Source organism: Lepisma saccharinum, chromosome 11 (genome assembly GCF_977018435.1).
Source record: "Lepisma saccharinum chromosome 11, izLepSacc3.1, whole genome shotgun sequence".
Taxonomy (NCBI): domain Eukaryota; kingdom Metazoa; phylum Arthropoda; class Insecta; order Zygentoma; family Lepismatidae; genus Lepisma; species Lepisma saccharinum.
In genome coordinates this window covers 52,920,795-52,934,955 of record NC_139239.1, presented here as the reverse complement: position 1 = coordinate 52,934,955, position 14,161 = coordinate 52,920,795, and the positions used below count along the sequence as shown (strand labels likewise).

At 35.5% G+C, this 14,161-nt stretch overlaps 1 protein-coding gene across 6 annotated transcripts in view; it reads left to right on the top strand.

Annotated features, from left to right (window-relative positions):
- The window catches only part of LOC145994802 (stomatin-4-like), a 45,171-nt gene that overhangs the window by 23,621 nt on the left and 7,389 nt on the right, over positions 1-14,161 (top strand). For all 6 annotated transcript variants that reach the window (XM_083131106.1, XM_083131103.1, XM_083131104.1 and 3 more), the window contains 3 exons: positions 2,217-2,326; positions 7,579-7,838; positions 12,108-12,250. In XM_083131106.1, coding sequence (XP_082987232.1) covers positions 2,217-2,326; positions 7,579-7,838; positions 12,108-12,250 — 513 coding nt within the window. The remainder of the gene's footprint in view (positions 1-2,216; positions 2,327-7,578; positions 7,839-12,107; positions 12,251-14,161) is intronic.

Here is a 14,161-nt window from a genome sequence, read left to right as displayed (position 1 = left end):
CATTTAGTTTTGCTCATTCCTCTTCTCTCCATTAGATCTACAATTTCTTCAGTCCTTCCTGCCAGTGTTCCAATATTCAATGTCCATATTCGTAGCCTGCGTCGTCTCCAATTTCCAGTCTGGCTTACTTCTTTCTTTTTCAGATTTTTTTATGGTTTCGGCTGTCCGCTAATCAGGCCTGTCAGCCTACACCTGGGTGGTGGGGCTGCCACCTGTGGGTTCCCAGGTACATCCTTGTTTTCTGTTAGGGTTCCAACTCCCTTAGCCTTTCTGGATCCCTCCAGGCCCACAAGGTGGTGGGGGGCAGTGTTTATGGCAGTGTTTATTCGCCTTGACACAAGGCTGTCGATGAGTAACTGTGGTATTTGCTGAGCATGTCGGTGCCACTGGACACCCTCCACACCCTGATAGCCTTGTCGCCTCGGTCCGGGACTGCTTATTTGGTTTATTCTTATTCGCAGCTTCCCCTCATATCTGAGGGAGGTTTCACTATGCGCCACCTGTGACCCATCCAGTTGCTGAGGCTCTACGCCATTAATTGTTGCTAATTTGTTTTTACCCTACATAAAAACCATTGTTGAATATTGAACATCAGCATATGGCTGATCAAATAATTCAGAATGCAGGAGCATTTTCACTATAGACATTGCAGTATTTATTTTGTCATAATTTGGGCTGAGCTGATACCGATGTCGATACTTGTATAATTCTAATTTAAAATAACAAAGACTAGTAATTACATGTGTGTGTGTGTGTATAGTATTGTTACATTTTGTAGATATGTATTTTTGACAAGGGGCGATGAATAAATTAACCCACCAAACGATGCTCTCTTGCAACAATGAATCGCCACTTTACAGATTTTTTATAGATCAGTGAAATCGATCAGATGTTTCAAATATGAGATAAATATTATGAGAAGCTGAGAGCTGAGAGCTTCCCCCCCCCCCCCCCCCGTTCCCAAATGTTGAAAAATGAGATCATGCCTCTTCAACCTCCTTTAAACTAAGGGATCACACAAGAATAATTGGCGATTTACCAGCCTCGGACACGTCTAAAAAAACTAATAGTAAAACTATAATGTAAACCCTACCTCCTCTCTTTTTTGTCCTTAGAATAATAACTTGCCAGTCTCTTGCTTATATATCAGGTAATTGATTTCAGTACAGTGAAATTCCAACTTGACTTTGCTTTCAACATCTATACTTTTGGCAAATGATTTCTAAAAGAGTATTATATGCTTAGTACTATCTCTTTGCAAACCAAACCCACCACTACACTTTCCAGAAAGTAACTAAGTGCCATCAACTGTCGTTCAAATAAAATTATTCCATTGCCGCGTTCCCTGTGCCGAAACATGCCTGTTGAAATCCAGTTATGCAGGTCGGGAGAACAAAATTCTAAAGTTGGAAAGGGGGATTAGCCCAGGTATTTGAATTCCCAGGAATATGCTATGTACTGTGTCTGAGACACGTGCACAACTCACATGGGAGATGACTGTTTTGACTGGGGGATGTCTCTAAACAGAGAAATGTTCAGAACACACCAGGTGCCTCGTGGCTACCGGGACCTCATTGGGATTATTGTGACACGAGACCACATCTGTAGAAACAAAGCCTGGTAGACTTCGCAGGAACTCCTATGGGAATAATTTCTCATTACCCTTGATTTGCAAGATACTTGATCGCGAGTCTTATCTATGTATGGATCTTTGTCACGTACTTGCTGTTCACGGAACTTGAGTCCACGTTCAATTAACAAATGCACAAATACATATTTTTCATTTTTCTTCAAAGCCAAATGTAAATTGGAAAAGGTGAACGGACCTTTGAAAAGAAACAAATGTTGGTTTTGGCCACGCTTCTAGTGACTCAAAAACAATGGTATCGGTGAAAATATTCCAACTGATACTTACCGATACAGTATCGGCTCAGCCCTAGTCATAATATATATTTTTTTAATTTACTTTGTTGCTGTTTCAATGGCAAGTTCTTGCAAGCACATAAAATGGAATATATTTTAAAATATTATTTTTAAATATCGGTAAATAATTAGTTTACAAAAGAGTAAATTTTCTGCAAGCAGTTGATACAAAATATATGCTGTCATATATACACATTGTATTCATGAAATGCATTTCAGCTCTACAATACTTCAATATGAAGTGGAAGTCGGTGATAATCTTCTATTAGTAATTTCAATTAATTTTCTTGTAGGTCGATATCAAGGAGTCAAAGGTCCTGGGTTTGTTCTGTTGTTGCCTTTCATGGACAGATGGCAAAGGGTGGACATGCGCATGAAGGCATTCAGTATTCCTCCGCAGCAGGTAGGATATAGAGTGATTATATTAGGATTCCAAACCCTTATTTAGTTTCTATAACAGTCCACCTTGCCATTGGATCTGACTTCACCTGTTCAGGTAGTCTTGTTCGCCGTTCAAAGCAGGAAGATGCAGACAGGACCTCATCACGTGGATGCCTTCTTTTAAGTTCAGCATTTTCCTGACTTTGTATTTTACCCCCTTTCATTTTTCCATTTTTTAACCTGTTTTGTGCAACTTACTTGTTGTTTCACATTAATGTTTAAATTCCTGGGAATCCCTGAAGAAGGACCCAGAAATGGATCCAAAAATTGGACAAGATGTTGACGTTGATGCTCTTGTAAGTTCAATAGCTCTTTGCATGTTCATGGTTATGCGAACATTTGAGAAATTATTCTGCAACCTACCTGTAAACTCCCTGAGGATGATACCGAGACAAGATTGATTGAGTTGATGTTTTAGGCTAGTTAAGACTGGACCTACAATGGTATTTGAACCACTATGTTTTAAAATTTCACCTATGTTCCTGTTGTATCTTTTATTTTCTCTGTTTCAACATGAGTCAAACCAGACTGTTCCAGCACAGGCCATTATATTTTTCTTGTAATTCAACATCTCGTGTTGCTGTGTGCTATTTTTCTAGAAACTTTCATGTCACTTTAAGTTTTTCTTTCTAGTGGTCAGTTTCTAATCTTTTAGTATAAATTTTCAGTGCACGTTTGGTCTGTAGCTTGAAATTTTTATTTAATTTATGCATATTTTTTTTAATAATCTTTGAGCACCTTCTCATTGTTAAGTCCTGTCTTAAATGGTTGATGTCATGTCAGATTCTCATATCTCCCTGTTTACTCTGATGCTCAGGTTTTTCACCTACCCTGGAGCATTTATGGAAACACCTTGTATAACTTTATACAGGGTTCTCACACACCTGGAAATCTCTGGAAATTTGGAAAATGTTAAAATCTTATGGAAATCTCGGGGAAAATCATCTAATTGATCAATAAATCCCAATGAAATACATCTGAGGGACTAGAATGTTCTCCTACCTGTTGATGATAATTTTAACTAATATGTATTAATAATTACAACTTCATTAACTTACTTTACACAAACTACTTTGAAGATGCAGGCTTCAGATATGTGATATTGTGTGAATTTGCAAAGTTCTGTTTCTCAAAAGTTTGAATATATTAATTTTAGACAATTTTTTTAAAAAAAATATTTAACTTCCACAAAAACCTGTAACCTTTGTCCTTAATTATATTCACAGTGATATAGTTTTATTCTTGAATTAGTTTTGTTATTGGTATCAGAAAGTGGTACTGATGTAAAATTTACTGATATCGATAATCAGTATTCTACTGAAACAATATAAAATTGTAAATGTCCCTTGACGAACATCAAGGGGTCTTGGGTTCGATACCTGGTGGAGGCCCATAGTGGTTCGGATCCTACTTAAAACTGTAGGACCAGTCCCCATTATCCTCTTTGTGCATAAAGTGGACTTAAAAAAAAACCTTCTTGAAGAACATGAATGGTTCATTCACCTTTATTAATCTATGTAAGCAGGGAACTGCAGTAATTTTGCCTTTGAAAAGCGAACTGTACATTTAAACATCTTCTTTACGAATCCATGACACATGAACTATATATTTTTATTCATAATATAACAAAATGGCATAATATTGCACTAAATTGCAGGCTATTTATGGATATATCAGATTGGTAAAAATTACCCATAGACTGATATGTGTGCTTACATTGACCAAAACCATATCCAATAATAATGATAAAAGTGTGGAGAGAGGGGCTATGAGGGGAAATGGAGGATGCAATTGTATAATAAATTTAAAATAGTAATGGACTGTGTATTAATAAACACTCTGGAAAGAGTGTTAACTCTGGAAAACTCAGGGAAAGTACGTTTAGAGTTCATGTGGAAAACCTGTTTGTAGAAATGTATGCAAAATCTCAATTATTATTATTAATTCTGCCTCAAAATGATGTGACTAAAGTTAATTTTGATCAAGATACATAAGAATTTTGCAGATATCACAATCACTTTTGGTGAAAGTACATTATTCTCATAATCTTTGAATAGTTTTTATTGGGCTCTAAAAAAGGACTGATGGGGTGAAGCTCATACGAAAGGAAATTTAATATGTAAACTATAAACACACTTAAATTTCTCTTGATTTAAAATTCAATATTTTTTATAGGCAAAAATAGCAAACATTTTGTGTAGAATAATATACAAAATACTAATCATGTTAAACCATAAATAGTGTAATTATCATTACACTGTAAATATACATAGCACCTGATATTTTGCAAACTTATCATTAAAAAATTTCCAAAATTCAGCTACAAAAATTACAATTGCATAGTAGTTTTATGTAGTATTATATAGTAGTTTTATTTTCACTGAAAGAAAAGTTACTGAAATTATTACCGTTTCATTAACACACTCAACAAATATTCCCATAGTAGGTATATTCACCAGAAAATTTATTTTATATTAAAAAAATATCTACATGTATGGTGTCAAAAACCATACAAGCAATTTTAAGCATATTTTTTTTAAAAAAAATCTATTTAAATAAAAAATCCGATTTAAATTAAGAAAATCCTCAAAAATGTTTTTTTAAAATTAAAATCATGATTTTTATCCACTCTGAGTTTGATTAAGTAATAGTTGTTTTCACATTCTGGTTGTCTTGTAACTATATATGCTTTATTTGAAACAGAACTCAGGCAGAGTAATATTGCACAGTTTTATGTGTGCACAAACACACACACACACACACACAAGATAAGTTGCATGACACTAGGATTTAGTTACAGCCTATCTGGGATGTAGCTGTTATGAGTTATGACACAGGCTATTGGATTTTAAGCCCATGTGGTAATCTCTTCACCAGTGCACAGTGATCCAGAATGCCAAAAAGGTCAGCAAAGATAGAAATTTTTACTTTTCAGTAAGGGAAGAAAATATGAACTGCCAGAGAAATTTCTCTCAACTAAAATGCCTGTCTGTGGAAATTGAATTTTGGTACTATATTTTTTTAAATTTTTAACACTTGTTGTAGCAATTACTTTTTTGCCGGACACTATAATTGTGCTAGGTAGATTCACAACTTCCCACTTCGCTATCAGCTGATGCTCAATACATGTAGCAGCAGTGCATTGTAACAGATTTAGTTACATACCCATAACACCCCCCAAAATTTCATCACCAGCCCTCCCTAAAATTTTTCATGAAACCAAATTTATGCTCATATCGGCTCTAAATGGGCCCTTACACCCTCTAGACACTTACGCATATATTCCTAAGTACAGCATGGAAATCCACAAGACTTCATTTGTGAAAAATCTGGTAAAGATAGGAATGATCAAATTAAGCATTTGTCTCATTTGATTCTATTGACAATATGATGGTTATATTAAGATGCTTAGATGTGTTGTAGTTCGGCAGAAAAGTGTTCTAAAGATTTTAAATTTTTCGCCGAATTGAAGATTAATTTCTTTAAAAGTAATTTCAGTTGGCTTGAAAAGAATGGTGTTTGTAGTTGCTTTTTCATCTACTCTATGCATTGCAGTATCAGCTTTGAATAATGTAGTGAGAGAAGTAATAAGCGATAAACTGAAAAACTTCACTGGGAAATTGCATACAAGGAACTCGCATTCACAACCAAAGTACATACATTTGAAGCAGGAAGGAGAAGGAAATGCATATGAACTAGTGAACAAATATTATTTAATGCCCCAGAAGACATTAATTTATCTTGAAAGTGATTAGTAAAGGAAATCTTTGTTTTCCAGACGTTAAACATTTATTGTGCATAAATGCAATTTAACAATACTTTTCACTATTATCATCATTATTGTTATTATCAATATTATTATTATTTAATCCATTTCTGGGAATGTATTTCATTCTTCAAATGTCCTGCCTAGTATTACTATGCTACCAAGTGTTTATTGGAATATGTCATAATTTATACTTTAGTGTTTAAGAAAATCTAAACAATCAACCTCTTGTCAATTCTGTTGATCCGAAGTGTCAACCTTTCCTTAAAATTGATAATCTAATAAATTTATATTTATTTAGGGGTTCAATAGAGATCTCAATTTTTTTTATTTTTTTATTTTTTTTTTTTTTGGCATTCTGGATCACTGTGCAGTGTGTGAAAATGAGAAGAAAACCGTGCATTGTACTGATTACAACAAGCTTTGTCAGCTCTTGGTCTCTTTCCCTTGGTGCTGAGCCCGGTTTGGTGGCGGTATCTTGAATAATTGGCAGTGATGAAGCACTTGGTCTGAGAACAGCAGAAGGTGGTCAGCGATAGTGATGGCTGGTCCCGTGGATATCTCTGTGATAATGTCCTACCAAAGCTTGATCTTGGAGTTGGTAGCATTGGCCCTGATCTACTGCTGACTCACGAGTCTCCTGTGCAATAATGGAAGCCTAGTCTTGATCCACATTCTTTAGTCTCTTTAATTGCTGATCTTGTATTCGTAGGGCCACATATTTATTGTGAATAAAGAACCAGATTTTGGTACAAAAACTGGGCTTATTTCATGATGAAAAATGATATATAAAATGCCATTTGAGTGTTAAAATGGCAAATGTAAGCCTAAATTTATTTCTACTTATTAGAAGGGAAATATTTATTTTGTGTAATATCACATTTATGTACGTAGTCGTCAGAGTATTATGTTTATTCCTGTGTAAAGGAGTCCCATTATTGATTTTCAAATATTTACAGCAGAATTAATCAAATTTCCATGATTTGCATAACTCGCAGGATAATTCAGACTTCAAAAAGTGTTGCGTCGGTAAACAAACTCTAAATTTCGTGTTTAAGAGTTTATTTTGTATTTTTCTGTTCATTTCACATCATTTCGTGACAAAGCATGGTAAGAAAATGCACCTCACACCTTTCAAAAACCTGAGAAATTAATATTACGGTATGTTATTTCACGTTTCATGTTTGTCAAAAACGAAATATGTATGCCTCTATGTGATTGGTGTTCATGAGAGTTGCTTGCTACCTTTGCAGCAGAATTTTTGGAACACTAGCTTGAGAATGAATACCATGCTCCAAAAAAAATTTGAAAATTTATTTTATGCTGTTTTCTTCATCAATATGTATATACAGTATATTCTAACCTTGAAATATTTTGTACATCTTCAGGGTGATATTGACTTAACCTCTACTTCATTCAATTTGTTATTGCTCCTTGTTTTCTTTCAGTTAATCACTGTAGACGGTGGCATCATAGAAATGGGAGCAGAAGTTCAATTTCGTATCGCAAACCCAAAATATGTGGCTCTCAGGGTACAGGATTACGAGAGGTCCTTGCGGACTCTAGGAAAGACAGTCTTGATGAATATCCTGTGCACCAAAGCTGTCAGCAAGATTGAGAAGGAAAAGAAGCTCATAGGAGAGGAAATTCAGGAAAGTCTGAATGATCAGGGTCATTGCTGGGGTCTTGAAGTTGGATCAGTGGAGTTGTAAGTAAAGTTATGTAATTCATGCTTTGTTTCACATGCTTCATCAACAACTGTGCATGTCCTGCCTTGGCAATCAATTAATGTTCTATGTAATTTAACTGGTCACAGCTTTGCAATTTTTGAAACCACGAGTAGAAATTATATGGCAGTATTTTGAACTGAAATGAGGTACAAATTGCAGTAAAGATAATGCTGAGCAAATTGTCCATCACTTGTTTTTTTCTTTTTTTTTCTTTACAGCCCCTTTTTTTTAATGCAATTGCACTAATACTAGAGCATAGGTTGTCCTCGACATAGTGCATTTTTCTTCAGTTCTTCAACATTGTGGATAAGAAAATGAGTGAACATTGTGGACTCTTTGCCCACTATTATATTTGCTGTCGGTTTTAAAGATTTGCACCTTCACCCATTCATATCAATTCTGTTGAAATGTGCTTGAATATTGAAACAGCCTCTGAAAGTATTTTAGTTGTGGCATATGTAAGTACCTTTTCATGTAGATTAATAAACCAGATAATGCCTATTAAAAATAACAATATATGTATGTGTTTAAGCTCCTGTGTATTTGTTACACAGAATGAAAACTTTGTTACGATAGAGAAATTTTGGTAAATTTCATTGCTATTGAAATTACTTTTCGACAACCCTCGTGTATGTACTTTTAAGGACTTTTATTTTTCAAGAAGGTATAAATATTTGTTAAATTGTAACGCAGTTTCTGCCGGGCGATAAAGAACGCAGAGTAAGTTGAAGCTTGCATTCTTTTCTTTTGTGTCAACAATGCGTTTCTTTTCGGTCGCGTTGCATGCGTTTATCAGTAAATTCAGCTTTCATTGTGTTTCTTTCTGTGCATCTTTTGGAAGGGGTAATTGTTGTGGGCAAAAAATTAACTTTCCGTTGTCCAAATCTTTTGTTCAGGGAAGATAATTGTGCAATCCCGTTACTATAAATACCAGCAGTTTCACCGGCTAGGGATTATTACATTTCCGAATTTTAAGGTAATAACATCGTGCGTCAGGGTCCAGGGCTGGGAGAATACGGGCATTGTGTGGGGAGTGGCTGGTCAGCTCTCCCTTCCCCAATGTCCGGTGTTTTCCGGAAGCTACCTTTGGGGACTAGTGTTTATTTTTTTATTTATTTATTTATTTGAGAAATCCTGAATACAGAGAGGATCCATTTTATATCAGGATATCAACAGCGAGAAAAATAGAAATTTAAACTTTTTATGTGGTTTTGCTCATTTCCTCTTTACTTTTTCTTAAAAAACTTCAAAATATATACTTTTTCCATGACTAACGTAACATATATAAGAGGCACATTCAGGACCCTGAAACTAGCAGTTAGCAGCATATGATTTCTTACATTAAGGCATTTACACGCACCATATGTGTCATATTATTTGGCCAATAATACATTTTCATTATAATTTTCTTTTACCTTACCTTTTCTTTCATCCAAAGTACCATAAAAATCAGGAAGTTCTTTCATTTTGTGCTGAGCTTATTTCAACCACATTGCACATTAATGTCGCCATCTTGGAATGAAATTCTGTTGCGATATTCAGAAACTGCAGAATTTAAGTTTTACAATGATATAAAACATGATAGGGTTCAATAAACATAAAATCAATGCAAGTGTCACAAAATCATGGAATGACCCTGTACTGTTCCATGTTGGCTGTCCAATTATTCCGTGGATAATACGCACCACAGTTTTTGGGGGGCAAAATTTTTGGAAAAGAGTGTGAATTATACATGAGTAAATATGGTATTATGTAAAAATTGACTTGACGAAGGATCGGACCAGGCCCTTTGACATTGCATAACAAATTCTCTGAGATACCAAACCAATCTCTGGTTTTCTTACATTGTCTACAACATTTGGATCTGTCTGAAACTTTCTATTCCTGTCTCTGTTACATCCCAGCTTCCCGTTGCCATTGATTCGTACTGTATAGCAACTTGTACAATGATGTAAGTTATGGAAATTGTGGTACATGCATAGAAGTTGGCCTGGTGGCTCAATATCTGAGTGATAGAACACTGGCGTGGTATGTCATGAATATTCAGACTCATCACTTGTCGAGCCACACATAATTTTATTACTTGTTTGGTCCTAAAACCTGCATACATGTAGAATTCTCATTTACACCAGTTTTGGCATCTGACTTCCTGTTTCCAAATTGCATTTGGGGAGTAAGTTGTCAACTTTGCCACTTAAAATTATACTAGTTTTGAATACAGTGGCATAGTTCGAGTAGAACATTTATATATTAACTGAACAGCTTTAAATTAATGCACTGAGTTGTAATTGTAAAAATTAATAAGTACCCATAAGCACATGCTCCAACTGAAGCAGAGCAGGTGCTCAAGAAGTGAGCATGTGCTCCATTTTCATATGAATAAAGTTCCTCATATATTTTCCAACTTGGAGATTTCTCATAGATATGTATTAACTTTTTCACAACCCAGAAAAACACGTGTATGTGTGCAGTCTCTCTTGTGTGTATATAATATATCCATCCCTTACTGTTTCTGACAGCATTCTAATTTTCCATACATATCAAAATGTGAGCACATATTCACCATTGCAGCAGGTCCTCAACAAGGTACTCAGGCATTTTATTTTTATTTATACTAAATGGAGTACAGTCATCCACAATAAAAGTGGGACACCTATATCCTGAAATACTTGCTTCCCTGCAATGCGTTGCATGTTGCTCAACTCTATGATGATGGAACAGATCCAGACTGGGATTTCCAAAGAGGGCACCCCAAGAAATCATTGATTAAAAGACTGAATTGACACGCACACTTTTTTATGTAGTGTATTTTAAAAGTAGACATAATAAGTTCAAGAGATTGTTTGTTACCAACACAGATAACAAAAGAACAAGTGTCATGCTGTTTCACTAAATTTAAAGTACATCAATTTAATCCCAATAATAAAAAGCAAATATATTTTCAAATTCTTAAAATTATCAGTAAAAAATAAAGTAATAATTCAGGAAAAGTTTTTTCTCTTTATGCCTAAATTTGCACGTACGCATGCCAGCCAGCCCCTGTCCCCCTTGGTTAATCTAGGGTTAACATTAAAACAAGTAGTGAAATATAGTAAAATAAAAAAAAAATAATCCACAGTAACAATAATGCAATAACATCAATATAAAGAAAAACTCGAAGTTTTATTCCCACTTAGTGGGCTTATTCTGCTTAGCCGATGCTCCACCAGGATCGCCATTATCGCAAAATGGCTAATGACCAGTAGAAGGTGTATTGTGTGTTGGAGTTATCGAGAACTGATTCAATCACGATGGTGCAAAGACATTTCCACACGCGTTTCGGTAGTAATGCATATGTTTCACCCTTCCAAAAGATTTGCCAAAGTTACAATTGCAAATTGTTAGTGGCTTTGAAACCGTTGACAATGACTTGCTGTCTCGTGCATAGCAAGTACTTGATTATCATTGGGACCTTTTCTGCGTTACACGTGGTTCCCATGTTGAAAATTTATAATGTGAGTCATGTGAGTAAACCTTCCAGAGTTCTTCTTTATATTGATGCCTTGTCTGATTTTCTATAATAAATAGTAACATCATAATAACTGTAAAAAGTTGCACCATTCATTTTGAATTACCCTGTATTATGCAGCAGTAACTTCAATTAATCCAACTTTTTGAACTTTTTAGAAGGTGGAGGTACATAGTGGTTCAGATCCACTTTGAACTATAGGCCCAGTCCCAATTAGCTTTTCTGTGCATAAAATTGACTTAAAAATAAACTCAAACTAACCAACAAATAGCCACACTTATGTAATCAGAAATACAGTTTTGATGCTAATCAAAGGCGAACTTCCCAGTTTAGTGGCCCCTTCGCGAGGGTGGTGCCCTGTCAATTGCTCAAGTTGTTCGGCCCTTAAGCCACCCCTCGGAAGTACATGAGGGAACAGAAAAGAAAATGTTGTTTATTCAGCAGTATTGTATCTGTGACCGATTGTGAGCAGTAAAGGCACGAAGACGAGAGGGGGTACCAGGATTTTTCCCAGTGTCCGGGCCTGGCCCTGTGATGGAAGAGAGTATTTCATAATCTAGATCACTAATTTTTATTGCAGGTGACTGACTGCACATGCTGCAAAATGTTGAAAAATGAATTGGTGTTCAGTTTTATTTGTAAGATCCAAAGTGTGAGCATCGGTATTTGTGAGAATTGAATTCATGCATTGTTTCCATTTATGCACATTATTTAGAATTTACCCATTTGTTCTTTGCAGATCAGTTGTCAAAGTTCTGAAAGTTCCTGAACCTCCAAGCATAAAACCACTGCTTAAAGCCTTTGGAATAAAAGCAGAAGAGTCAGGTGGAAATATAATGAATGCTTTTTGCGGCACTGGGTCAGATTCTGCAGAGGTTGAAGGTAAGATAATTGCTCATATCACAGTTGCAATTAAGTTACTTTTTGTGTACGAATTCTAGTTACTTTTTAAAGGTAAGTTAATGTCAACTGAGTTACTTTTTCCAATAGAAGTAACCAGTGGCAGAGATTGCCTTTGTAGATAAGATTTAGCATAGTGTGGAGGCAAAAAGTGGGGGGGGGGACTTGCCCCCCTCCCCCTTAATTGCCACCACTCAAGTAACATTTCAACAGTTTATTTTTACATTAATAACCTGTGGTGCAACAGCCCTTTCAAGCCAAGGCCTACCTACTGCTGGCCTCACTCTTGCATGTCTTAGCAACCCATTATGGAGTGATTGTGTGGTCAGCACAACAAAACCCAAGTCATTGTTTTAGGTGTCCATGACCAGGTTACTGTACTCAGTTGAAACTCCCCAATTTCCTCACGATGGTGTATAACGAATATTGTTATAAACACTATTTTAATTGTAGACTGTATTTATTATTTACTAAATTCATGTCAGAAGTGTAGGTTATTACCACAGACCTAGATTTGAATAGTTGTCGTGTGTTTTGATTGTGTACAGGATTTACTCACTAGGTGGCAGTAGCCTGTGATGCTGTCACAAATAGTATGATTTTTGCTCAATAGATGGCCTTTGCTGTTTCTGTGTGCATAGATAATGTGTATTGGTATGTAAAAATTAAAGCTGATTACTTCAACATTTTATTTATTGTCATCGTGATAATTGTTACAGCAAAGCAATGCTTATGTAGTAAATAGAAAGATTTATGTCTTTAATGTGAACTTAAATTGAAAGAAGGTGATTGACTTCAGGGAGACTTAGTGTGCATAAGATCTCTTGGCAATAGAAGAAGAAGAAAAAAGTGTTGACCGGAACTGGAACTTTTGAACGCGGCTGGGGACTCGCGGGAAGGATGGAGAACGAAGGATGTTGCAAGGGAATACGCACGGAGAGGAATCGAACGATATCGGATTTATAAAGATAGTGCGAGTTGTTATGCATATCACGTTTTTAAGCACAAGAGTTTGGGAATCATGTACATGTACGAGTATCGAGACGAATGACTGTCAGATCGGAAGATATGTGAAATTTACGGCCGGCTGTCATAGTCACATGGTTTGTATTTGCAGCTGTGATGTAAGTACAAAATTCTTCTTGTATTTAAGTGACAACCGGATGGTTGTTCAAGGAACTTTGAAAACGTTAAGTTTACGTCTTCTACGCATGCTAGCATTCGTGTGATGCATCTTACAGCCATAACTCGCGAACTTCTTGCGTCGCAAATCTTGGAATATAACAAAGGGCGTTGCGCTGTCATTCTGAAAACAATACGATTACAAGAATTTGCTGAACAATAAAATAACTGAAAGGGATAAGAATATGTATCTTTGTTGTAAATAAATCAACATTTCATACCTCTTAATGGTAAAGAGTGAAATACAGTGATTTTCGCTCCAGGTCATGTGACCTTTTCTCGAGTAAATAAATACCTTATAGTTGAAGGATGGAATCTCTCACAGCTGATATCAGCTTTCATGTGAAAAACAAGTTGTCTGAAGGCATATTTTCATTTATTAGTTAAACTTGAAATCCGTCCACTTTTTGATTTTAATTCTTCTATTGCAAGGGAGATCGTGCTTGGGATGTGATTGTGTAAAAGCATTCTATCTTGATTTACGTGTCTGTACAGACATGCTTGATTATTAAAAGAGCAGTTGAACATTATGAAAATCTGTAGTTTCATGGGCAGTTTCTTGTACGGAACATTGACTTGAATAATGACGTATAGTTTGGTGTATTGTGGATTAACGCTTGTGTACCTGAAAGTGATTATTATTTTTATTACATTCTTTGTTAATAAATGTGTATTTCTGAACTGTGGTGTTGCACTTTCACCTAAATAGTT